Source organism: Urtica dioica, chromosome 7 (genome assembly GCF_054948205.1).
Source record: "Urtica dioica subsp. dioica isolate 48M chromosome 7, U.dioica_male_clone48M_v1_H2, whole genome shotgun sequence".
NCBI lineage: Eukaryota > Viridiplantae > Streptophyta > Magnoliopsida > Rosales > Urticaceae > Urtica > Urtica dioica.
This window is the reverse complement of record NC_142762.1, coordinates 36,146,355-36,173,439: the sequence shown is the minus strand read 5'-3', so window position 1 is coordinate 36,173,439 and position 27,085 is coordinate 36,146,355. Positions and strand designations below refer to the sequence as shown.

At 36.5% G+C, this 27,085-nt stretch overlaps 2 protein-coding genes across 2 annotated transcripts; both read left to right on the top strand.

Annotated features, from left to right (window-relative positions):
- The first annotated feature begins 9,266 nt into the window (after positions 1–9,266).
- Positions 9,267–21,728, top strand: LOC149391156 (uncharacterized). The gene is made up of 4 exons (XM_089619942.1): positions 9,267–9,499; positions 9,907–10,474; positions 10,592–11,155; positions 21,566–21,728. The coding sequence occupies exons 2-4, from the start codon at positions 10,221–10,223 to the stop codon at positions 21,726–21,728; spliced, it is 981 nt and encodes a 326-aa protein (XP_089476068.1). The 5' UTR covers positions 9,267–9,499; positions 9,907–10,220.
- A 4,163-nt stretch (positions 21,729–25,891) lies between these two features.
- Positions 25,892–26,651, top strand: LOC149391155 (uncharacterized). Its single transcript, XM_089618811.1, has one exon. The coding sequence runs from the start codon at positions 26,147–26,149 to the stop codon at positions 26,525–26,527; it is 381 nt and encodes a 126-aa protein (XP_089474937.1). The 5' UTR covers positions 25,892–26,146; the 3' UTR covers positions 26,528–26,651.
- Positions 26,652–27,085: the final 434 nt, after the last annotated feature.

Below are 27,085 nucleotides of genomic sequence, written 5' to 3'. Positions count from 1 at the left end.
AGCTGCGAGGCGTGTGACGCTGGTGAGCCGCGACGTCATCGTTCTTTCTCGACTCGTCTTTTTTCGGCGGGAATCGCGGGTGAGAACCACGCGCTTGTTTAAGGGGAACTAACTCCACGCGTGGGTGTGACGCGCTTTTTGTGGACGTGGGGATCGGGAGCGTTGCTGTTGTGGTTTGTGACTTTTGTGGTGGTGATTTGTTGTTTTTTTATGTGCTTATTTTGTTTTATTCTTGTGTGCGTGTGTAGAGACTGTTAGTGTGTGTGGGAAATTTAATCGCTCTTTTTTGTTTTTTTTTTCTTTTCTTTTTCTTGTTTGAGTGTGATTTAATCTTTCTGTTTTTACTGGTTGTGGCAAATTTAAGGAGACAAGACCTTTAATTTTTCACAAACATATATGCCTTTTATTTGGACATCAATGAATGGCCGTCACATCGTGTTAAAAAAACGGAAGTGTCGTATTTATTGATAACGGCGTTTTGGTTGGGAAACTATGAGAGCGTTTGGTTATTTCAAGAAGTGAAAATATGAAACAAAACTGAAAAATGTGTTTGGTAAGGTGTTTTCGGAAAAAAATTTCAAAAAATTTCGAAGTTGTTTTGGAAAAAAGTAAAGAAAACTGAAAACAAATAAAATGTGTTTTTGAAAAAAAATTTCTTCTCTTTTCTCATCTTTCTCCTCATCTTCTCTTTTCATTCTTTAAAAAACAAAAATGAAAACTATATCAAATACTTTTTTCAGTTTTTTCACTTTCTAAAAAAAAAATGAAAATTGTACCAAACAGCTTTTTGAAAACAACTGCAAAATAATTTTTCAGTACAACTACAAAAATTAGAAAATAGAAAACAAAAACAGTTTTGAGTTAACTACCAAACACAACCTATATCTCTGCACATGTACTCTTGTTTTGGGTTTAACTATTGTAGTATTGAAAAAGAAAAAAAAAAACTTCACTATGCAATGCAACTAGGGTTTTAGAATCATTTCCTCAACCCGTTGTCCCATCCCTTGGACGACATCGAACGCCATCCTCCCTCTTCATAGGCGAGCTCAAGACTGAGTGAGGGAGACTCGTTTCTTACAATTCATCTCGCCCCCTTCGATTTTTCTTCTTTCGCTTAGTCTTTCTTTTGGAAGAGCTAGTCTTCCTTTCGTCTAATCTCGTGTACCTATGTCTCGGCGGTTCTTAGACCTTAGCTTTATATTAATTGGTATAGTTGATTTAATTTTGTGGAATTTCAATTCTCTGTAATTTTCTCTTCTAGGTTTTTCTTTTGAATATATTTTTTTTTATTAAAAAAAACTACAAGAATTTGTTGCAACTAGCTGGTCTCTTAACTTCTTTTAAGATTCTAATAAAGTTTAATTTTATTAAAAAAAAAAATAGTCCACTAAACCGAAATAAAATTAAACTAATTAAAACAGTTAATTGATGTCACCCCGTATATTTGAGAAAATTCTACAAATAATAAATCAATTTGGGTATAGAACACAATCGACTCATCGCCACCATGCGCTTCCATATATAAACGTCTTTTCCTTCTTGCTCTATTTTAATTACTTCTCTGATTTTTATATTAATTTTTTATTCGAGTTTTTATATAAAATTATGTCGTCACATAGGATTGTGACATATGTACTTTTGTTAAAAATTAACAGCAAAGAAGCAACGGTACAAATGAAAGTAGACAACAGTTAGTTTTGCCACGAAAAAAAAAATTAGAGATTTATATGTATGATCACGAAAATATTTGGGATTTATGCTGACCACTAGGACAAAAATAGTCATCCGGTACGACGATTGCCGCACCAAATATGTCAAAAGTCGCACCTAATAGTTTATTAGGTGTGACATTAGGTGCGACAAAGTCGCACCTAAAAGCCCGTCGCTAAAGGCATTAGGTGCGACATGTCGCACCTAATAATCATACCTTTAGGTGCGACACTTTCATGTGTGACATGTCGCACCGAATGCCCAAGCTATTTTCCTGCCAAATTTATAGAAATTGGCGGGTAAATTCATATTGGGTGCGACATTGTCGCACCTAATATCCTTCCTGCCATCATATTCGGTGCGACATTGTCGCACCGAATATGTTATTTTAATTTAAAAAATTACAAAATCAGAAATTAGAAAATTAAATCGAAATTCATTTAAAATTAAATAAAAATTAATTAACAAAGTTCTAAATTAGAAATAATATTCTGAAAAGTGAATTGTTAATTAAAAATACAAATTCATTCTAAAAAATAAAAAAAATTAATTCCTAATTTTTTTTCCTATACACTTATCAAAAAGTATTAGATGCGACAATTTACTATTAGGTGCGACAAAGTCGCACCGAATAACACTTAACATTAGCGAAATTTTTTGTCATCCGGATGAGTATCCGGTGCGACATGTCGCACCAAATATGGGCTTAGGTGCGACATGGCGCACCTAATACCCTTCTGCACCAGAAATGTGAATTTGTAGTAGTGGACGTTTCCTTTTTAAAATTATATATCCCTTTCTTTATGCCGGCATATATATCAAACATTTCATTTGAATTCCACCAATACCGTAAATGACACATGGAGACTAGATTTTAAAATAATAAAAACCATAAAGTATTGGGTATTTACGTTGTGTTCCTAATAATACTAATAATAATAATAGTAATAATAATAATATTATTATTATTATTATTATTACTATTATTATTATTAGTATTATTAGGGCTTATTACAAATGGGATTTTTGAACTTGAAACTCAAACGTGAATTGAGTTTGTGGTGTTTTGTTAATAGCGATTGTTAGATTTTATCTATATTTTAGTGTTGAGAATTGATGAACTATTCATGATTGTTTAATTAAAAATTGATTGTTCTGTGGAGTTCTTCATGTATTGGGGTCGTTGAAAGCAACATAATATAAGCATGAGTGACATATGTTTGACAAATCTATAGCTAAAATTAACTCGTCTCGTTTTTAGACAAGGTTTCGAACTTTAATTTGGATTATCGTTTGCAAATAAAGTTTGACTATATAAAAAATAAAAAAATAAAAACAAAGCAATTCATTAATGAGAAATTGGCTAAATAATCAATCAGAAAATCTATAATAAAAAAATTATTATTTTATTATTAGAGGAATTGTACATAAATACCCTTTGGGTTTTTACTATTCCGTTATGTTAAAATCTAGCTTTTATATATATATATATATATATATATCCTAAAAAATCAGACCTCGCTAAATCGGGTAAAGTGTCTTGTTCCTCTTGATATTTGGTCACAAATCCAATGTACGAGCCTCTCTGATAAGTGTGATAATCTGATTTGGAAACCTCATGACTTTGGGACTTTTTCCACATTAAAATATTATTTTTGGAAGTTCTACCCAAGTACCGGTTTAAGTAACTTTGCATGGAATGTCAAGCTTTGGAATTCACATACCCCGACGAAAATTTGCTTTTTCGTTTGGAAAATGTGGTTCCAAGCCATACCTACTGATGACAGAATAATTAAACTTGGGATTCCTATGGCTTCTAAATGTCATTGTTGTGATCTTCACGGGGCTGAAACGAGCACTCATTTATTTTTTACTAGTGAGATTGCTAAGAAGATATGGCATGTGTTTCGTGGGGTTTTTAAACATACAAACCAAGGTTCAAAATGCCGTTTTCGGCGCCGTTTCGAGCCTCCTGATTTATGGAAAATCGACACGTCGACGGAAAACCGAACGGAAAAAATGTGTAAAATGGCAACTGAAATGCCGTTTTCCATGGAAAACCGACATGCCGATGGAAAATCGAATGGAAATAATGTTACAAAATAAACTCGTAGAAAAATACTTGTAAATATAATCCAAATTTAAAAGACTACAAATCATACATATCAACCACATATATTTCACACTTAAAGTCACACCACAAAATATTTAAAAGACGGAAAATAATAAGTATTCAATTTTTAAACATGTAAAATATATGATATTTAAGTTTTAATAATATCTATATATGTATTATGTATTTTTATGTATCAGTATTTATTTCTTTTGAGTTTTTTGTATATAAATTCTATATACTTAAAAACTTAATTTTGTTGTATAATACTTTTAATTTTCAAAGTATACATTGACGGATGTGCATTCAATGTGATAGTATTTAACTAATAACACAAATGATATTTAACAATTTGGTCTAATCTTTTATTCAATTTAAAATTATTTAAGAAACACAACTAAATTATAAATGAAAAAAATGATTTAAATACAATTTGGACTAATCATTTATTCAAATTAAAATTATTTAAGAAACACAACTAAATTATAAATTAATATTTTATTTTCATATATATATATATATATATTTGTAAAAAGAGGTTTAGAAAAATGATATTAAAATAATAGATCAAATATATATACATATACGTGAGGAAATGTCTCAGGGACAACGTTCATACTTCATATTATATATATATATATATATATATATATATATATAAAAATATATATATATATATATATATATATATATATATATTATACATACCATCATTTTTTAATATAACACTTTGCGTGTGGTGTTGATATAAGATTATAATAATAGCAAAACATGAGGAAGCATTTGATATTATAATATAATATTTATATTATACATACAAATAAAGAATAAAGAATGAATAAAAAGAAAATAAAAAATAATATAAAAGAAAAGGCAGCTGCTTTTTCTTTTCTTTTTACACGTTTTTACCCTCCTCTCTCCTTTCTCCCCTCTTTTATCTTCTCACTTCTCTCTTCTCTTTTCTCTCTCTTGTTTCAGACTTCACCCACGATTTTCTTTTTCCCCTGAATATCACGAATAAGCCACGATAAACTGCGAACTTTAGTTCTTTAAATACAGCGAAAATTGTCGGCCATTTTTGTTGCCGAACGGCACGTCGTTTCGCTGATTTCCGATGACATCCGATGGCGAAACGACAAAACACACCTTCGTCGGCCGTCAGTGCTCCGGCAGCGACTTCGCCGGCGAATTTCGGCGAATTTCTCCGGCGTTTAGAACCTTGATACAAACAGAGAGATTACTATCCCTCACTTCGTTGATAACTGGTTTACGGGTAATATAAAGAATCAGTTGGTTCGACGCAAAATTCAAGGGGCTTGTGTGATTCTCTGTGAAATTTGGAAGGCCAGATGTCTTAGCCGATTTGATGATGGATCCATGACTCGGGAAAAGATTCAGCGTAATATTGAGCATTATATATCTCTTCTACAAATGATAGAACTGAAGAAAGATGATAATAAACTTCGCAGCGCTACGTGGCTTTCATGGAAGCCGCCGAACGAAGGCTTTAAGTTGAATATTGATGGTGCTTTCCGCGATGGTTATGGGGCAATCGGAGGTGTCATCCGTGATGGAAGAGGTACGTTTATATGTGGTTTTGCAGGTCCGATCAAGGCTACAACTAGTCTGGATGCGGAGACAGAAAGTTTGATAACTAGCATTCTCAACCTCTCGGAATTTTGGTCGGATATCACTACCATTGAGAGTGATTCAAAAGTCCTTGTTGATTCTCTTACTGGTAAAGTTAAACCTCCTTGGTATATTGGGTGTCGATGGAACATGATCTCGAAAGCCTTAACGAACGTTTGCATCAAACATGTGTATCGAGAGGAGAACATGGTCGGTGACTCGCTTAGTAAGCTTGGTTTTTCTTTGGATGGTTTTACTATTTTTAATTCTGATAGTTTACCGACTCATATTCGATATTTGATTGTAAAAGATGACACGGGATATAGATATCATAAAAAATTTGTGTAATCTGTATTCTTTACCTTCTTCTTTTTTTCTGTTTATTTGTTAAAAAATATTTCTATAACCACGGTTTTCCTCCGTCACAAGTGAGTGCTTATTAATAAAATTCCGTGGTACCGTCCACGTTTAAAAAAAATACATATATATATATATATATATATTTAACTTCCACGAATTGTCGTGGTTGTAATCACCCAAGCAACAATCAATATAAACGAATTGGTAATTTATAAATTTGTCACTATTTAAAATTACTAATTTGTGATTGCTTATATATATATATATATATATATATATATATATATATATATATATATATATATATATAAACCACGACAATTCGTGGAAGTTAAATATATATATATATATATATATATATAAAGAGTTTTACGTACATATCGTCATTGACCCTTTATTTAATGCAACATGATGATATGGGACTTCAAGTGATACAACATGATGCGAGATTGATAGAGATATGAGAAGGCAAAGATATTTATATTGAATTGCATTTTTAGCCTTTTTATGAAAAGAAATGACATGTTACAAAAATCATTAATATTTATAACGCATGGCTCAAAGTCCAAGCCAATCTATATTTATAATTATATCACGTATTGCTTTTGTCATTTACCAGATGGGGAGAACTTGATCGCCATTACTCTAGAAGCTTTTATGTATGCAAGTCTTGAACTTGATCACCATTTTCTCATGTTACAACAAGTTGAAGGTTAAAAAAAAACTGTTTTTTTAATATGTATTTGAGGTTGAAGTTTAAAGTATATTTGCTTGTTACATCTGTGAGATGTTTAGTATAGTTTGATTGAATACGACTATAAAAAAGTTGACATTATTATTGTAGTAATTTATTTAGCCAACTTCTTTGGACTCTCAAATGTAATATTGAATAAGTGTCAATTTTTTTTACCAATAATAAATGGATCGTCATGATGACTTTTTCTTGAATTCTAAAAAAAAATTTACGCCTCAACTTCGGCGAGGTTTTCAAAGGCGAGTGTTGTTCCCGTTTACCGAGGACAATCGCAACTATTTTTAAGCTAGTAGACGTTTTATCGTGTTTTGGTTTTTCATTATTTATGTATCATGTAGTTTGTATTGTTATATGATCAAGGATATCATTCAGTTAATAATGATGAATTATTTCATAGATCTTGTTGTTGTCCATCCAGTGAATCTTAATCTTGTTCTTGAAAGTATTGTGCTGAAACCACAATTCTATAATTTTAGGTAAAGGTGTTTGAGTTGCACAAATTTTTTAGACCACCTTTGGATAAATTAAACTCCCGAGCAGGTATTGTGACACATTACAACAAGAACATTACACTCTCGAGCGTTTGATGACTCTACATGGTTGCACGTGCCACCACCCACCTCTAACATCTCGCGAACGTCAAAGATGATGATGATCATCAGTCGGATGAGTCACACATGACATTCTTTATCGCAAGAACGCAGTTACTCTCCGTCGTTGAAATATGAAAACCATCAATTTTGGCGAACAATGACTATAATATAAATTCATAAGATTTGTAATTAGGAGCCAACCTCTTCTAATTTTTGTTCATACGCCATCACGTGGTTTTATTAGGACATGCAGTGTAACACCGAAATAAACTAGAATTTAGTATTATTAATAATATTTTTAATTATTATTACTGTTATTATTATTATTATCTTCGCATTGAAATATCTATCGACACGTTTCAACGATTATAAGGGGCTCAAATTAATTAATGGTGATTATAAGTGCTTATATATTTAAAATATAAAGTTATTATATGTGTCTGCGTGCACGCGCGCGTATAAGTCTTATAATATACTTATGTACATGATTGATTTTGATTTTTTTTTTTTGGCATAACTCAAATATGTTGAAGATGATATAATGTAAATGGATACAATATTTCACAATAGGGGTGAAACTGGATCGGTTCGGTTCGGTTTTTGACAGTTTTAGTATCCGAATCCGAATTTTCGGTTTCTAAAAACTCGGTCCAGTATCCGGTCCAATTTAGTCTAAAACCGAAATTCGGTTATCCGAATATTCGGTTATCCGGTTTCTTAAATCCAGTATCCAGTCCAGTATCCAATTTTTAAAATTCGGTTATCCAGTTTGTAAAATTTCAGATCCAGTTTAATATCCAGTTTTGTAAAATGGATATCCAGTTTTTAAAATCCAAATCCGGTTTGTAAAAATTCAAAAAAAGAGTACTCGTCTCTTATAAAGCTCCAAAATGACAATACATAATTTAAAACTGAGTAAAAAAAATAAAATTCAAAAGGACACTCGTCTCAACTACCTGCACATGTAAATATCATAATATAAAATTAAAATTACTACCCTAATGATCATAATAAACCATACAACAATTGAATTTGTATGTTATCTTTATAGATCACATAATCAAGTTATAGTAGCAGTATGAGTTGATATATGAGAAGTTTGTTCTTCCATGACAACTTGACCATCATGTGTTAATAATAGTGACATAAATTTGTTTTAATATATATTTATTTTTAATTAAAAAAAATCGGTTAAATATCCGATATCCAGATTTTTCCAAAATCAAATCCGATATCCGGTCCAGTTTTGTAAACCGGATCGGTTATCCGAATCCGAATTTCGGTTAGCTGACGTGGCTCCAAATTTCGGTTTCGGTTCGGTTTGGATATCGGTTTTATCCGATTTTCGGTTCGGTTTTGTACAGCCCTATTTCACAATTTCTTTTCAAACACTGCTGCCACTATTATTTTTCCTTGTTGGTTCAATAGAAACTTTTTGAGTCAATTACGGTGAAAATCATGTAGACAATTTTTACGCATGCACACCTATTTTTTTCTTTTCAATATTTGGTGACAACTTTTCACATGGCATGGTAAATATGTATATATATACCCACACATAGTAGTTCTTAGGTGAACACAAAATTTAACTCCCACTACTACAAATGTTGGATTACACAACGGAAATTCCACAACGGAACACAGTACCGTTGTGGAATCTATATGCTTCCACAACGGTACAGTCGTACCGTTGTGGAATGTCCAAGATTCAACAACGGGTCACCGTACCGTTGTGGAATATCCAGGATTCCACAACGGTACCACAGTACCGTTGTGGAATCTTTATGATTCCACAACGGTACTGTAGTACCGTTGTGGAATTCTGGACATTCCACAACGGTACAGTGACCCGTTGTTGGATCTCGCCGCGGCCAAGGCTCAAACTCGCCGCGGCCAACATTTTCCACAACGGTACACTGTACCGTTGTGGGAAAGGTATGAAATCAGACATCTCGCCGCGGCGAAACTTATGAGTCGCCGCGGCGAATCGATTCCACAACGGGACAGTAACCCGTTGTGGAAATTTTTTACGACATTTCGCCGCGGCGACGGCTGAAACTCGCCGCGGCGAAATGTCGTAAAAAATTTTAGGGCTTCACTATAAAAGCCTCATTTCGATTTCTTTTTTCATTTTTTACACTTTCTCTCGCCTAAGACCTTCATTTCGGCCGATTCTGTACCATTTCTCCTCCCAAACCAACCTTGAGACTTCGCCGCCATTTCGCCGCCGCCAAATCTCGCCGCCCTCCTCGCCGAAGCAAAATCTCGCCGTGCTCTTCTTTCTTTCTCTCGGTGTCGCCTCCCTTGCTCTCTCTCCCACCTAATTCTTTTATCAAGGTATGTTTTTATCTCAATTTCATATCAAAATCCTAATTTTTATGAATACTTTGTGTGATTTATAAACTAATTTATGATTTTGGTTGATTTTGGTTGTAATTTATGATATTGGGGGTGTAGATTTGGCCGAAATTAGGGTTTTTTATTTTGGGTTTTTTGTTCTAATTTATGATTTTGGGTATAATGTTATTTTAGATTTAAAATGAGTTGTATTGTGATATTGTAGTTAAATTGAGGTCGGATTTGAGTTTGAATTTGTGTTTGTGATGAGTTTTATGTTTTATTTATTTGAATATAATGTGTTTTTATATGTATTTAGTGTTGAATTGAGTTTAATTTTGTGTTGAAGATGATTTATTGTTTGAAAATGTTGTTGAATTTGAGTTTGAAATGATTTGTTCAATTAGGTGAAAATGGGCCGTTCAAAGACAACCGCCGGTCACAAAGAAGCCGCCCCTAGCTCTTCTCGCCCCCCCACAAAAAAAATAAGAGGTCTCGTCAAGCCGAACCCGAACCCGTAGTGGATTATAATAGTCGGGTATTCACTAGCAAGGCCGCAGAAGAACGCTACGACATCCTCGTTCAACGAAGTCCGATCTTTGAACGAGGGTTGAAGGTGAGCTCAACCACGCCTATAGGGGCTCAAATCAACAATACCATCGAAGGTTTCTCTTGGAGAAAATTTTGTGCCACACCCGAGCACAAAGCAAACGTTACGCTCATGTACGAATTCTACGCGAACTTACCAGATCACGAGGATGATGTGGTGACGGTTCGTGGTGTAGACGTTGATTGTAGTGTCGGAGCCATCAACGCATTGCTAGGAACCCCGGACATCGAATTCGAGAATGAGGGTTATCGACAATGGTTGAGAAATCCTAATCTCGATGAAATGTTGAGTGTGTTGACTACTCCAGGAGAGAATTGGGTCATGGACAAAGGAGTTAGAAAGCTTTTCCGTAAATCACTGACGAGGTTAGACTTTTCTTCTTTTTTGCTTGTATTATTTTATCTATTGTATGTTTTAAATAGAACGGTGTTTATTTTTTCTATTAATTGCATGTTTTAAATATAACGGTGTTTAATTTACAGGCTCGCAAAAACGTGGATTTATTTCATTTGCTCCCGTCTCTTTCCGATAAAGCACTTCACCCGTCTCGACGAGGAACATGTCCATCTTTTGTTTTGCATCATTCGTGGTAACACCATCAACGTCGGTCGATTCATCTACAATTGGATGAAGAGAATCGACTACAAGAATATCAAAAATGGGTTGCCGTATCCGTCAATCATCTACGGCTTGTGTCTGAATGCCGGTGTTGGAGGCGCAAAACACGACACAACCAAGAAGTGTGGGGCGCCTATTAATGACAAGACGATCGAGAGATACATTGTCAAAGAGCCGGAAGAGGAGGAAGAGGATGAAGAAGATGAGGATGAACCGTCACTCAACGAGCCACTGTTGTGTTTACAACCACCTCCGGGGTATGATCCCGCCACCCAAAAGTACATTGCTCGGTGTAGCCACTATCTCGTTGGCGGGTATCAACACACCCAAGACTACATGTACCAACAAGGACAATATGGCGCCGCGGCTTTCGAAGGATTGAACGAGATGATTGGTCGATGGGACATCAATCAGGAGAATCAATACCGGTTTCCTCCATATCCTCAATACACATACTATCAGGCGCAAGCACCGCAATGGCCACCGCATATGGCACCTCCTCAGTACCCGGGGCCACCACCACCACCACCACAACCACCTACGAATGACAACGACGACGAGTAAATTTTTTTATGTGTTTTTTGAAACCTTCTAAGTTTAATAATTGTTTTCATCTTTTTTTTATGTGTGTGAGACTTAAATATTTATGTCTTTATGTGTGTTTGATACTTGTTTCAGATTTTAATTTGTGTTTGAGACTCGTTATGGTATTGTATGAATTTATGTTTGAGACTTGTTATGGTATTGAATGGATGATTTGAGTATTTAAAATTTATGTATTGATTGTGTTTGATATTACTTCAGATTAAAAAGTAATAACTATAGATTCTCCCCGATGAAGAACACATTAGCCGCGGCCACATGTTGTTTTGGCTGCGGCGAGTCATCTTCGCCGCGGCGTGTTTATAAATGGCCGCGGCGAATTGGGTTTCTAAAAAACATAGATTCTGGAACTTATTTCGCCGCGGCCAGGTGTTCTATTTGCCGCGGCGTGACATCTTAGCCGCGGCGTGTTTTGTACATGGCCGCGGCGAAATGGGTACCTAAAAAAACATAGACTCTGGAACTTATTTCGCCGCGGCCAGGTGTTCTCTTGGCCGCGGCGTGACAGCTTAGCCGCGGCGTGTTTTGTACATGGCCGCGGCGAAATGGGTACCTAAAAAAACATAGACTCTGGAACTTATTTCGCCGCGGCCAGGTCTTCTGTTGGCCGCGGCGTGACATCTTAGCCGCGGCGTGTTTTGTACATGGCCGCGGCGAGTCACCTTGGCCGCGGCGTGTTTTGTACATGGACGCGGCGAAAAGGGTTCCTAAAAAAACATAGATTCTGGAACTTATTTCGCCGCGTCCAGGTGTTCTATTTGCCGGGGCGAGACATCTTGGCCGCGGCGTGTTTTGTACATGGCCGCGGCGAAATGGGTTCCTAAAAAAACATAGACTCTGGAACTTATTTCGCCGCGGCCAGTCGTTCTATTTGCCGCGGCGAGACATCTTGGCGCGGCGTGTTTTGAACATGGCCGCGGCGAAGTGGGTTCCTAAAAAACATAGACTCTGGAACTTTAAGCCTTGACGTTTTATAGTCTTGGAAGCGGCCATATTAGTATTTATCAACAGGATATTAACAATAATTATATAAAGTGTATATCATAAAATAAACTAAAATACATATTTTTTTTGTTTTCACACTAAAATATGATTGATATCCGAACGATGTAAATGAGAAACATCATCATCATCAAAATCTTCGATCTCTTCATCAACAAGTGGCAAGCCGGATGTGAATGGGGGGATATTAGACATGTTGTCGTCTTCATCTTCTTCAATATTTCTCGCTTTCATGTGAACCACTAATGACAAATCTGGATTGACGGGTTCTGGTACGTAAAACACTTGAGTTGCTTGTGAGGCCAAAATAAATGAATCATTCTCGTAACTTGTACGTCGAAAGTCGACAATCGTAACTCCGTCTTTATCAACTTTAACATGATTGTTGTCTGCCCATTTGCACTTAAACAAAGCTATTCGTAGCCCACAATAATCAAGTTCCCAAATGTCTTCAATGTACCCATAATAGTTCATAAAAGCTTTTTTTGGATTTTTATCCTTTGCCGAAGAAACGTGTAATGCTTCAGCAAGTAATGTAACACCACTATTTTGAACGGGATGCTTGTTGTCTCTTTCTTTGGTGTAAAAAGTAAAACCATTAACAGACCAAGCAGTGTACCTTGTAACCATTGACGAAGGACCACCAGATATTTTGCTCAACGTTTCTGAATGTCCTGATTCTTGAAATAATCGTTTTCCAAGCCACTTCTGAAACAAACGATTGTGCTCTTCTTGTAACCATTTTTCATTTTTAGCTCTTTTTGGATCATTTGCCCTCAATTCTTTCAAATGAATATCCACAAACGGCGTGACCTCGGAAACGTTATGCAAGACATGGAGACTGGCTTGCTCCCACTCTTTCCGGTTGACGATAGAATAAGTACCTATACATAACCACTCATATAAGTAGTGGTCCTCTCATGAATAAGTTAAATACACAAAAGAAAGTGTCAGAAAACATACCTGTAGATAAAGCTTTTGATTCATGACTTGTGTTCTTTGGCAACCCAATCGCGTCTGCATTAGTTAAATACTCCGAACAAAATTCAACGGACTCCTCAGCTATATAGTTTTCTACTATGCTCCCTTCCGGTCTATTGTAGTTCTTCACATAACTCTTCAACACTTTCATGTAACGTTCGATTGGATACATCCAACGTAAAAATACGGGCCCACATAATTTCACTTCACGTACCAAGTGAACAGTTAAGTGAATCATGATGTCAAAAAACGAAGGTGGGAAAAACTTCTCTAGCATGCATAGAGTTTTTACCAACTCCGATTGCATGGAATCCAACCGAGTAGGATCAATAACCTTCGAGCAAATCGAGTTGAAGAATACACATATCTTGGATATTGCAAATCTCACATCGGGTGACAAAATTCCACGCAAGGCGAGAGGTAACATTTGTTGTAGAAGCACATGACAATCGTGAGTCTTCATTCCAATAAGTCTCAAATCTTTCATAGATACAAATCTCGTATAGTTTGAAGAATGACCATCGGGAACTTTGATAGACGCAAACCATTTACACAACTTCTTCTTCTCCTTCCGATCTAGAGTATACTTAGCCGCTGGAAATTTAGTTTTTTGTCCGACCTCCTCATCGGCGTGCAAAATACTTCTTATATTCAGCTCCTTGAGATCCCTTCTAGATTTTATTCCGTCTTTCGATTTATGTGGATCATCAAGAAGAGTACCGATAACGGATTCGCAAACATTTTTCTCGATATGCATAACATCCAGACAATTCCGAACGTAGTGCGTCTTCCAATACGGAAGGTCATAAAATATCGATTTCTTCTTCCAAGGATTCTCTTGAAACGACTCTTTAGTACTAGCACGACGCTTTCTTTTTCCAAGGACTTCATTGACGTTTTTTACCATCTCGTAGACATCTTCACCACACAAAATTCGAGGAGGGAGCCGTTCTTCTGTGTTGCCATCAAATGCTTGTTTTAACCTTCTAAATGGGTGGTCTCTTGGTAAAAATCTTCTATGCCCGAGAAAAACAGTCTTCTTACTATGCTTCAACCGAATGGAAGATGTGTCTTTCATACAAATAGGACAACCAATCGAGCATTTCACAGAATATCCTGACAAATTTCCATAGGCCGGAAAGTCGTTAATAGTCCACAATAACATTGCCCGTAAGTTGAAAGAATCTCCACGATAAGCGTCTTTAACCTCATAGCCCTTATCCCATAACATCTTCAAATCATCAACAAGCGGTGCCAAATAAACATCGATATCATTACCTGGTTGACTCGATCCTGATATCAGAAGCGTTAACATCAAGAACTTTCTCTTCATACAGAGTTTTGGAGGGAGATTGTAGTTCACCAATATAACCGGCCAAACACTGTATTTACTGCTCATCATGCTAAACGGGTTCATACCATCAGTTGCTAAACCAAGATGAAGATTTCGGGGATCAGCACTGAAATCCTTATACTCAAAATCAAAGGATTTCCATTGGGCAGCATCGGCAGGATGTCTGAGAACACCATCATTGACACGTTTTTCGGAGTGCCAAACCATGTTCTTCGCGTGTTTGACACTATTAAACATTCGTCGGAAGCGTGGCATTGGAGGAATGTACCATAACGACTGTAATCATAAAAAAACAATAAGAAGCATACCATTATAGGCTATACATGTATTTGATAATCGAGTAGTGAAAACATACCTTAACTGGAACTCCTTTGACTCCGTCACGTGGCATTTTACCCTTCTTCCACCTCGACTCTTTGCAGATCGGACATTCATCTAGATTTTCATGCTCGTGTCTGTATAAAATACAATCATTCGGGCACGCATGGAACTTCTCGTACTTCATACCTAATGTGCCCAAAGTCTTCTTCGCCTCATACATACTTAAAGGAACTTTATTGTCTTTCGGAAAGGCTTCTTTAAGTGTTTCCAACAATTTTGTAAAGCTAGTGTTTGTCCAACCACCCGACGCCTTCAAATGAAACAACGTAACTAAAAACGACAACTTCGAAAAGCTTGTACACCCTTCGTATAATGGTGTCTCCGCATCAATCATCATCGACTCAAACAACTCCGGCCGGTCAACAAAATCGTCCTCCAAATCATTCATCATTCCGGGCATATCATCAACATCATTTTCAATATCATCAACGCTATTGTTTATCGTCGAACGAAAAACCTCACCATGATAGTACCATCTTTGATAGGAGGTCATTATTCCATACGCAAACAAATGGGTTCGAACAACATCAAGCGAAAAATGCCTATGATTTCCACATCGAACACAAGGGCAACGAATAGATTTCACGCCGTCCATATTATCTCTAGCGAATTTACAAAACTCATCTACACCTTCTTGATATATCTCAGTTAATCTATTCTCCCACATCCATTTTTTCATCTTCAATGATAGAAAATCCTAGATTTTACAACAAATACCCATTCTAATTACCAAGTTATAAAAAACAAGTATATTCAAAGCAAGTAGGAGAATAACTTACAAGATTTGGACTTATAGTTGAGAGTGATAACCAAGAATGGCGCAGAACAGGTCGGAATTAGGTTTGGAGTGGGTTTCCGAATGAGGTTTTGAGATTAGAAAGTGAAAATGACGAGAAATTTTAATTTATAGATCCAGTGCGCGATGTTTCGCCGCGGCTAACACTATACCTAGCCGCGGCGAATAGATTCCACAACGGGACGACGTATGAAGATCGCCGCGGCCAGAATGTTTAGCCGCGGCGAATCAGATACGTGGCCGCGGCGAAATATTCCACAACGGGACCCTCATACCGTTGTGGAATGAACTCGCCGCGGCGACGTTGGACTTTGGCCGCGGCGAAATATCGCGGTCAGACCCTAAAACAGTTTTCCCACTCGATTTTTTTCAAAATTTTCAGAAATTTCATTTTTCTTCTTCTTCTCTCTTTCTCTCCGACCCACCCTCTTCTTCTCTCTTTCTCTCCGACCCACACCCACTCCGTCGCCGTCGTCTCTCTCTCTCCTCTTCTTTCTCGGCCGCCGTCCCTCTCTCTCCTCTCTTCTTCCTCGGCCGCCGTCCCTCTCTCTCCTCTCTTCTTCCTCGGCCGCCGTCCCTCTCTCTCCTCTCTTCTTCCTCGGCCGCCGTCCCTCTCTCTCCTCTCTTCTTCCTCGGCCGCCGTCCTTCTCTCTCCTCTCTTCTCCACAAATTTCTAAGTCCACAAAACCTTGCCTCCGACCACAACCCTCCGACCACAAGTCCCGACAACGTCATTGACATTTTATCTCTCCACCACGCCTCCGTGCTCGTCATCTTCACTCCGGGTAAGTGTTTTTTCTATGTAATTTGTATTTTTATGTTGAAATTAGGTTAGAATGGTGTATTTGTGTTTAAGTTATATAGAAATTGAATATGGAATTTGATATTTATGTAGAAAATTAGTGTGGAATCGAATTTCGATTTGAGTTTATATTGAAATTGGTTTGAATTGAAATTGAATTGAAGTTTGAGTTTGTGTTGGAATTGGTTTGAATTGAGTTTATGTTGAATTTTGTTTTTTCATAGATTATGTCTAATACTTCCACTAGTACCGTTAGCGGTAAACGGAGATCCACCAATATCGATGGTCCCGGGAAAAGAAGAAATACTCTTATGCCCAAGATTAATAAGGTTAAAACTCTTGGTAAAAAGATAAACGTCAAATTTAATGATAGAGATGAACCATTGGATAAAGAGGGTGATGAGTTATCGAGTTATTTTGGCGTGTTAGCTAGAGAACACGTTCCAATTTCGATGATCGATTGGAGACTAAAAGAGCATAAACAGCTAAAAGAAAGGATTTGGAACGAAATATGTGAAGCATTTACGGTCCCTATCGAACTTAAGAATAATTGTCTTATGAGAGTTGGAGAAGCGGCGAGGTTATTCCGTCACGAGCTATACAACGATCTAGTCAAAGACAACCTCAATGATCCAAGCGTCTTGAAGAGGCCGGAATACGTTTTAAAACGCTATGGAAATATCACCGAAGAAGATTGGATAAAATTTGTTGAGTATAGACGTTCCGATATGTTCAAAAAATCATCGGACAATGGGAAAGAAATAGCGAGGAAGAACGTGTACAAATCTAGAACCGGCCGAAATGGATATCGAAAACTTGATCAACAAAAGGTTAGATTTACATGTTTTATTTTGTTGTCCATGTTTCATAATATTTATTAATTAATTTGTGGTATTTCTTGATAATAGTACGAGGAAACGGGTGAATGGCCTACAAAAGAGGTATTATGGGTTGAGTCGAGAATGAAGGGAAAATCATCTCAAGAAGTTACAGATGAGTCTATGGAAAGTGTCTTGCAATCTAAGGAACATCCCGGTCGTGTTCGTGGGCAATCTAAATACTCGTCAAGTTGCAATTCCGTATCTCGTCGGTCAAACTCGAGTGACGAGGTAACTAAGTTACGTCGAGAAATGTGTGAGTTAAAATCTTTCATTATGAAAGCCTTAACTCAAAATGGTTTGAGTCTCAAAGATGCTAATGACGAGTTGCCTAGTGTCCTACGTCCCACAAATGAAGAGGAAAATATTGGTGTTGATGAAGAGATGCCTAAGGGTGATGATGTAGAGATGGCTAAGGGCGGTGATGAAGACATGGCTAAAGATGGCGATGAAGACAAGGCTAATGAAGTAACGTCTTTAGGTAATTTTTAATTTTTTAATACAAGTAAAAAAGTCACATATTTTTATATATATTTTTTAATAACATTAGTGAATTTATTAGATAAACAATCTCGACATGAAGTTGCCGACAAACCCGATAGTGTTCGAGCAAGTTGCTCAATGAATCCAACCACGCCGGTGACACCGTGTTCGGATGAAAGCATAGAATGCATTCTCCTCCTTGATGATTTCATGAATGGAGGCACGATTCATGTAGCAAACGGGCGAGCATACATGAATGCCGAACACGTTCATTTTTCATCTTTGGAGGATGTAAACGTTCGAGTGAGCATTGCGACGGCTTTGATTAAGAAAGCTTTTTTGCCGATTCCCACCGATGAAGCCAAGACTATTGAAGAAGCCGTAGGGGGCTTCGTTAAGTGGCCAAAGAGATTAATAGAAACTGAAATTGCAAAAGAGAGTCGCGGCCCGGTGGTCACACAAGTGTTGAAGGTCGGTGGTGGTAGTGAACCTAGCGCCGATGACGATAAGAAGATTTCATATACGTTGATTAATCCAAAGTTTCGATTGCTCGCCCAACATGCCAACCGAGTAATGTTACCGAACGGGGATGCAATCAATGTCAAAGTTTGTGCAAGTATCGCCGTAGAGCGTATTCCGGTGATGTTTGACGATGTTAAAGAATTCCTTACATACGAGGAAATAGGCGCGTCATGCATAACGGTTTACATGGGGTAAATATTTCTTTTATATTCTTTTTCTTATATCAATATACAATATTTCATTTTATTAACTAATCCAATAATTGTTTTTCGTAGTTATCTACAATCCATATTAGACAAAAATAAGCGGAGTGAAGTAATGTGTTTTGTTGAAGCGGGTTTGAGTTGCTACCTCCAAACCAACAACGATGAGGCCCATTTATCCGAACGCGTCAAGCAAATCGGTAAAATAGTACGAAATTGCAAACCAAAACAACTAGTTTTGATGCCGTACAATTTAAATGAACATTGGATGCTTGTTGTCTTCGATCTTTGGAAAGATCAAGCGATGTTCTTCGATCCGTTGAAAAATAAAATCCCATTGGATTTAAGGATGTTGATAAAAAGGTAAATTAATTACATGTTATTTGAAATATTTCATTTCCACTAATGCTTCTTTTCTAATTTGTTTTTTTTTTTGGCGTATAAGGATTTTTTTGGATTTCAAGCTTCACAATCAAGGAGCCCGAAGTAACGGTCAATCAACCTTAATCACAAATGCCTCGGCTCCCAAACAAATCGGAAACACGGAATGCGGGTATTATGTTTTAAGTTATATGCGTGATATTGTTGGAGTTGGTATAGATAAATTACAAATGAAGAAGTCATATACACCGGATAACTTAGAGAGAGTTCGAGAAGAGTGGGTGTTGTACGTACAAACTTTTATAGAATGTGAATATTAGTTTGATTTTGGATATAGATATTTATTTTTGGATTTTTTGGATATATTTTTGGTTTTGGATGTTATGTATATATTTTGGATGTTATGGATGTATTTGGATTTTTTGGATATGGTTTTGGATATATTTAATTTTCAGGTTTTTAATTGGAAAACAAAAAAATAGCTCTCAGGTACAATTTGGCCGCGACGTGTAATCATTACGCCGCGGCAAAGTTTCATGGGAATTCATCTCGCCGCAGCCAAAGGTATTCCTTGCCGCGGCGAGAATTTTTAAAAAAACAAAATTCTTGTTCGCCGCGGCCATGTATGTCATTGGCCGCGGCGAACTATTCCACAACGGTATGTCTGTACCGTTGTGGAAGATCACGCCGCGGCGAGTACGTACCGTTGCCGCGGCGAGAAACGGAAATCAACATAATTCTTGTTCGCCGCGGCCATGTATGTCATTGGCCGCGGCGAACTATTCCACAACGGTATGTCTGTACCGTTGTGGAAGATCACGCCGCGGCGAGTACGTACCGTTGCCGCGGCGAGAAACGGAAATCAACATAATTCTTGTTCGCCGCGGCCATGTATGTCATTGGCCGCGGCGAACTATTGCACAACGGTACGGGGTACCGTTGTGGAAGATCACGCCGCGGCGAAGTCAATACGTGGCCGCGGCGAGTGTTAAAAAAATTGATTCATTTTTCACAACGGGACCGTCCCGTTGTGGAAACGTTGAGGTTTCCACAACGGTACGCGTACCGTTGTGGAATCATTACACAGCGGAGGATTCCACAACGGTACAGAACCGTTGTGGAATCATTCCACAACGGTACTGTACCGTTGTGGAATCCATTGTTTGTAGTAGTGTCCTCTCCTAAGCGGTGGTCAAGAAAAACTCATACTTTTCTCTCACTGATAAACACTAACTTGCCTTTTTTTATGTAATTTGTTATTAATGTATCCTGATACTCCTATATGCTCAATATTTTTGGCAATATACAAACGCCTTTATGATTTATATATATACATATACTTTTATTATTCAAGTGCATGATCTCGAGTTGGCTGCGATTGTTTTTTATTTGAAGATTTGGAGGCATTACTTGTATGACGGAAGGATCTGAATATGCAGCAGCGTAGATGGCTTGAATTGGTGAAGGACTATGATTGCAACATTAGCTACCACCCAGGGAAAGCACATGTAGTTGCAGATGCTTTGAGTAGAAAGAATCATGGAAGACTTTCAATATTGTAATTCATACAAGATCATTTGAGGCGTGAGATCTATGATTTTGAATTGGAAATGGTACCTCGAGAAGATCCAACCTATCTTGACAATGTTATCAATGCAATCTACTATACTCGAAAGGATTAAGTCTACCCAGTTAAGAGACCCATTAGTAGCTCAGTACAAAACTTGTGTAGAAGGTGGAAAATTACATGAGTTTTGTATAACAGGTGATGGAGTCCTGAGAAATAGAAATTGTTTGTTTGTTCCCAACATCGAAGAGTTGAAGAAAGAGATTCTAAATGAAGCTCATTTCACTCCATATTCGATACACCCCGGTGGTACTAAGATGTTCCGGGATTTGAGTCATCACTATTGATGGGTTGGTATGCGGAAAGACATTGCTAAATTCATTGAGCATTGTTTAACTTGCCAACAAGTGAAAATTGAGCACCAACCCTCTACTGGTCTCTTTCATCCACTTATGATACCATAATGAAAATAGGAGCACGTGGGAATTGATTTTGTAGTTGGACTACCAAAGATCCAAAAAAGTTACAATTCAATTTGGGTGATTGTTGATCGTTCCACCAAGTCATCTCACTTTCTCCCAGTCAAGAAGACATATAATAGCGATCAATATGTTGAGTTGCATGTGGCGGAAATTGTGAGACTGCATAGAGTACCTTTGTCAATAGTATCCGATCGGGATCCAAAGTTCATTTCTACCTTCTGGAAGAGCTTGCATAAATCTATGGGGACACAACTGAGGTTTAGTACTGCTTTTCATCCACATACTCATGGACAATCAGAGGGATTATTCATACCTTAGAGGATATGCTGAGAGCCTGTGTGATTGATTTTCCAGGCTCATGGGATAAGTTTTTACCTCTGGTCGAGTTTTCTTACAATAACAGTTATCAAGCAACGATCGGCATGACACCTTATGAAGCTCTTTATGGGAGGAAGTGTAGGTCACCAATTCACTGGGATGAAGTTGGAGAGAGAAAGTTATTCGGTCCCGACAGATTCAACAAACAGTTGAGATTGTTGATAAGATTCGACGTCGAATGCGTATAGCTCAAAGGTTATGCTGATAGGAGAAGAAAGTCGTTGGAGTTTGAAGTGGGTGACATGGTATTCTTGAAGATCTCCTCTGATGAAAAGAGTGACGAGATTTGGTGTTAAAGGGAAGTTTAGCCCTCATTTTATTGGACCTTTTGAGATTTTGAAACGCATTGGAACTTTAGCCTAAGAGTTGGCTTTACCGCCTGCATTGACTGGTGTTCACAATGTTTTCCACATTTCAATATTGAAGAAGTACGTGTCTGATCCCTCTCATGTATTGAATTACGAACCATTATCTCTTCGAAGTGATTCATCCTACGAGGAAGTTCCAATACGTATTATAGATCGTGAAGTGAGAGAGCTAAGGTCAAAGGCTATCTCTCTAGTCAAATTCCTTTGGAGAAATCGTGCGGTGGAAGAAGTGACATTGGAGTGAGAGGAACAGATGCATGCTGAATACCCTCATTTTTTTGGTACATTTGATTTCGAGGACGAAATTTTATTTAAGAGGGTAGGAAATTGTAACGCCGAAATAAACTATCATAAAATTTATTACTATTAATAATATTTTTAATTATTATTACAGTTATTATTATTATTATTTTTATTATTATTATTATTATTATCTTTGCAGTGAAATATCCACCGACGCGCTTCAACGATTATAAAGGGCCCAAATTAATTAACGGTCATTATAAGTGCTTATATATTTAAAATATAAAGTTATTATATGTATATGTGTGTGCGCGCGCGCTCGTGCGCATATAAATCATAATATTATAGTATATTTGTACATTGATTTTGATTTTTTTTTGGCATAACTCAAACCTGTTGAAGAGGATATAGTGTAAAAAGATACGGTATTTCACGATTTATTTTCAAATATTGCCCCCACTATTATTTTTCCTTGCTGGTTCAGTATAAAAATTTGGAGTCAATTACGGTGAAAATCATATTGACAATTTTTACACATCCAAACCTATTCTTTTCTTTTTCAATATTCGGTGACCACTTTTCACATGACAGGTCGATCCGCAAATCATCATCGTAAGGTATTCATTTGTTATCTTGGCGCCGATTAGGTTCCACATCTCTAACACGGCGTACCTGCTGACTGAAAATATTTTTAATGAAATAAATGACTATGCTGGGGAAGGTCCCTTATTTTCCTTTCATGAAGGGGTCAATGAGCCCGTTTCGGTGGGAGTATTGAGTGGCGTACGATTCCATGGTTTAATTCGTACTCTGATCCTTCTAGCATAGAACAATGGATCCAATAAAGGTTTAACAAGTTCTTTAACCATGGTCCATTGGTACCAAAAACATAGGCACACACCAAGCGCTCGAATCAAAGAGAAAGATTTAAATAAACGAAATGACAAAATAAAATAGAGATATAAGTTTCATTATCATATCATCCATTCACGTGCATGAGGTTTACTTTTGAGTTTTATAGCTCACCCATTTTTCCCCAACACTTTTTCAAGAGACGAGTAGTACGTCAACGAATGAAGACAATGAGATAATCTACGACGTGACAAGTGGCAAATGTATAGTTATGTATCTATTTTAATACTAATTATGACCTTCTATTATTATCTAAGCTTATGTTTTTAGTTTCCGCACTTACGCCAATATTATGTTTAAGGATATATAAATATTGTCCTTTTATTTTCTAGATTCCTAATAGTTGAATTTTAGCATTTTGAAAAGAAAAAAAAAGTATTATGTTTTCTAAAAAATTATGATCTTAATTTTTAAATGATATTTTAAGTTTTACTAAACTATTGATTAAAAAGTACGCGCTACATGCAGCCATGGGACTACATTAGGGCCAGAGGGGGCACGTGCGCTCTAAAAAACAAAGAAGTCGTGTCAGCCTTGTTGCAACGCTTTCTGAATCTGCGTTGCGCGTCCATTATTCGAATCCTGTTCAAAACATTTTTTAGTACTACTTTTACATTTCGTTTTACTATTACTCTTTCTAAAAAAAAAACGGTTTTTCTTATAATATACACATACATTTTTTACTTACAACTGATGCTTGTTTTTTTGCACTATTGTTTTTTTTTTTAATATTTATAGATTTTTTAAGGGTTATATAGATATATAGCCACGCGACTATAGATGTTTTTTGTTTTAGCCAACCTTTTGTTAATTTTCTGTTAATAGCCACAGCAATATATTCACAGCTTGTTAAAAGACGTGAATGACCTCAAATAACACCAGTCAAATTCCCGCCCATTATTTTCTGCCTATTAATTTAAATGGAAAACAAATATTCGGTCATAACTACTCGCACAAATTGAGGGAGAAGTTTATTCGGTATTGATTTTAAATCCCGGAAATCAAGGGAAGGTTGTGGATTAACCGAATATACCCATTTGAACGCGCCACTTTTCTTCATTTTGTTTACCAAAAAAAAAAAGATAGGAAGCCGAGAGAAAAAAAAAAGAGGAAGACGAGGAAAAAATTGGAATCATCGGACGAACGACGAACGACTAACGAAATCAACGAGAAAATGTATGTTTGTAGCCGATTTACTTCACAGTTAACACGATTTTCTCATAAGAGTGTGTTTGTACATGATTTTTTTTTGTTTATGGGTTGTTATTCTTCGGTATGAGATGGTTTTTTTTCCGTTGAAAGTAGGTTCACAATCCGGGAAAAAGAGATGACTTGCATTTCAAAATCGGAGGGAAAAAATGGTGTTCACGCGCGCGCTCTCTTCGAGGTTGTTACATGGCCGGGATTGCAAAAGCCTGCGAGAAGGCTCCGACGCCCAAGGAAGATGGGTCGGTGATTTGCGTGACGAGGAAGATGAGTTTCAATGGTTATTTGGTTGTACAAAATATGATGATTCGTTTTTGTTCGGATGGTGTATATTCGTGTAAATACAAATCATATTTTATTCGTGTAAATACAAAGCATATTTTATTCGTGTAAATACAAAGCATATTTACAGTTTATTGTACAGTATATTCGTATAAATACAAAGCATATTTACAGTATATTCATTGTAAATACAAATCATATTTACAGTATATTCGTGTAAATAAACTGAAAAAAATTGTGGAAATATTTTGGACGTTCTAAAATTATGAATATATGGAAGACAAAATAATATCAATAAATGAAGAATATATTTATAGATTTTATCCATAATGAATTGCCACGAAAATAGAAACTAATTAATTAAAGTCAACGCCGAAAACTTCCAAATACACGATAACAATAAACATGCGCGGGAAACTTTCAAAATCTGCTGGAAAATTGAAATTTCAAATTTGAAAACTTCCCTAATCGGTTTCAATATTTGGCCATCTTGCTTATGTGACATCTTATTAATTGAATTAGTTTTACACTTTTGTAGCCAATTATTTGATTTTTTAATCCCGTTTTGAATTATAAATCTTATTTATTTTTCATTAATAAATTTCTAATATAATTTCTAAGACATAGCACTAATATTATGTTAAATAATGTTTGAAATTGTAAAATCACATGATTAGCTGATTGTTATAATTTAATGCCATATATAAAGCCTTAAACACCAAAATATAAGATTTAACTCTTTAAATTATAAACTTTTTCTAAGTAGTTAGCTATAAAATACTTTTTTTGTAGATCCGCTCACTGAGGACATGTGACAATTTTTTTTTTTCTTTTTTACTTTATATTTATCTTCTCTTGATTTTGAAATTTTTTTATAAAAAAAAACTTTTTTACGCATATAATGATAATACTAATCAATTTAGAAGAAAAAAGATATAATATTTTAACAAGTGTTTATTGTAATAGGCCAATTCTCTACCTATTTTTAATGATCTAGTTTAAGTTTTATTTTATTAAAAAATAGTCTAGATCGAAGTAAATTAATTAAGTTAATTAATTTATTTTGGATTACTATTTTTCGAAATAAATTAAATTAATTGATTAAGTTAATTTAATTTATTTCAGCTTAATGAATTATTAAAAAAAACTTTGATTATTTAAAAGAAATAAATTATTGAGCTACTTATCTAATTATTCGCTAGCATGAAGAAACCCAAGTCCCAAAAAAATAGGGCACGATTAAGCCACATTGCTAAGTAGACCCCACATCCACATAATGTCTACGCATTCAACAGTCAATATAACACACAAACCCAAAAGAGAAAAAATAAATTTATAAAACTTTTCATCGTTGGCGAGAGACGAGAGAAGGCATAAAAAAAAACCACAAAAAACCAACAAGCTAAAATAAAATATAAAACTCCAAAAGTAGACAGAAGAGTCACATGCTCTTCCCTTATAAAAAAAAAAAAAAAAAAAAAAAAAAACCATTTTCGTTCTTCTGAAATTAAAATTTCAAACCCAACCGAACAGAAACAAATGACCAACCCGATCGCAACCATCACCACCGATCCGGTCGGACGGCCCAGGAGATCATGCTGAGCGCTACGATATCCTCGTCGTACACGTGGCTCCGATCACGCAGGATCCGCTACCTCCTACTCTGCGCCTGCTCGCCGATCCTCTGCCTCGCCCTTCCCTTCCTCTGCGCCGCCGATCTCTGCCTCCGATTCTTCCGCCGCCGCCGCCGTCGGGAGGAGGCCTCATCGGACGCCAGAGAGGCCGAGAAGCTCAGGCGATGCGAGGAGGGCTGCTGTGGATGCGCCGCCGGGGCGGCCGAGAGCGGCGGAGATCAGGTGGTTCTGCTCCAGAGGTATTTGGAGGATCAGCTTCTTCTCGTTCGGTCCATGTACGACTGTGGAGACTTCGACGAGGACGACGACGATGAAGAGTCTGATCGGAGACCTCTTCTGTAAATTTGAGCGCCGTTGTTGTTTTATTTTACGTTATTATCTTTGGTTTGGGGGAGATTTTTCGTAATTGTGAATAGAGATGATTATTTATTATAGAGGAAAGCGTTTGTGATTTATTTTAAATTCATTTGGGAATTGAATCAATTGATTTTTTTTTTGCAAATAAAGATTTGATCACGCCTTACACTTTTTGCAACGCTTTTCATCTCTAAAAGTCATGACTAGAGAGAGTTAATATTGCAGTGAGTCCAGAGATTATATTTTAGCTAAAATTCCGAGCTTATATCTTCCGTAAATGTGGCAGATGAAACTCTTGGATTAATGTTTTTTTTTTTTTTTTTTTTTTTACGTGTCCTGTAAAAGCATTTGGATATGGTAATCAGTGATGCGAAACTGTGAGTAGTTTCTTTCTGATTGGTCCCATAGTTTTGCGACAAACGCACTAAATATCAAGGAAGGAGATATGGACATAGCAGAGGATAAGATTTACCACAGTGCAAAGACAAACAAGATCAGCTTGTGAAGGAATCTCATGTATTCATAATTTAAATCACTGTACTT

What these genes read in the sequence shown, in the direction of transcription:
- LOC149391155 (XM_089618811.1), top strand. Translation starts at nt 26,147, where the DNA reads ATGCTGAGCGCTACGATATCCTCGTCGTACACGTGGCTCCGATCACGC.
- LOC149391156 (XM_089619942.1), top strand. Translation starts at nt 10,221, where the DNA reads ATGTACGAATTCTACGCGAACTTACCAGATCACGAGGATGATGTGGTG. An exon ending in TTCCGTAAATCACTGACGAG is followed by an intron (nt 10,475 to 10,591) that starts GTTAGACTTTTC and finishes TTTAATTTACAG; the next exon opens with GCTCGCAAAAACGTGGATTT. An exon ending in AATCAGGAGAATCAATACCG is followed by an intron (nt 11,156 to 21,565) that starts GTTTCCTCCATA and finishes TTACAATAACAG; the next exon opens with TTATCAAGCAACGATCGGCA.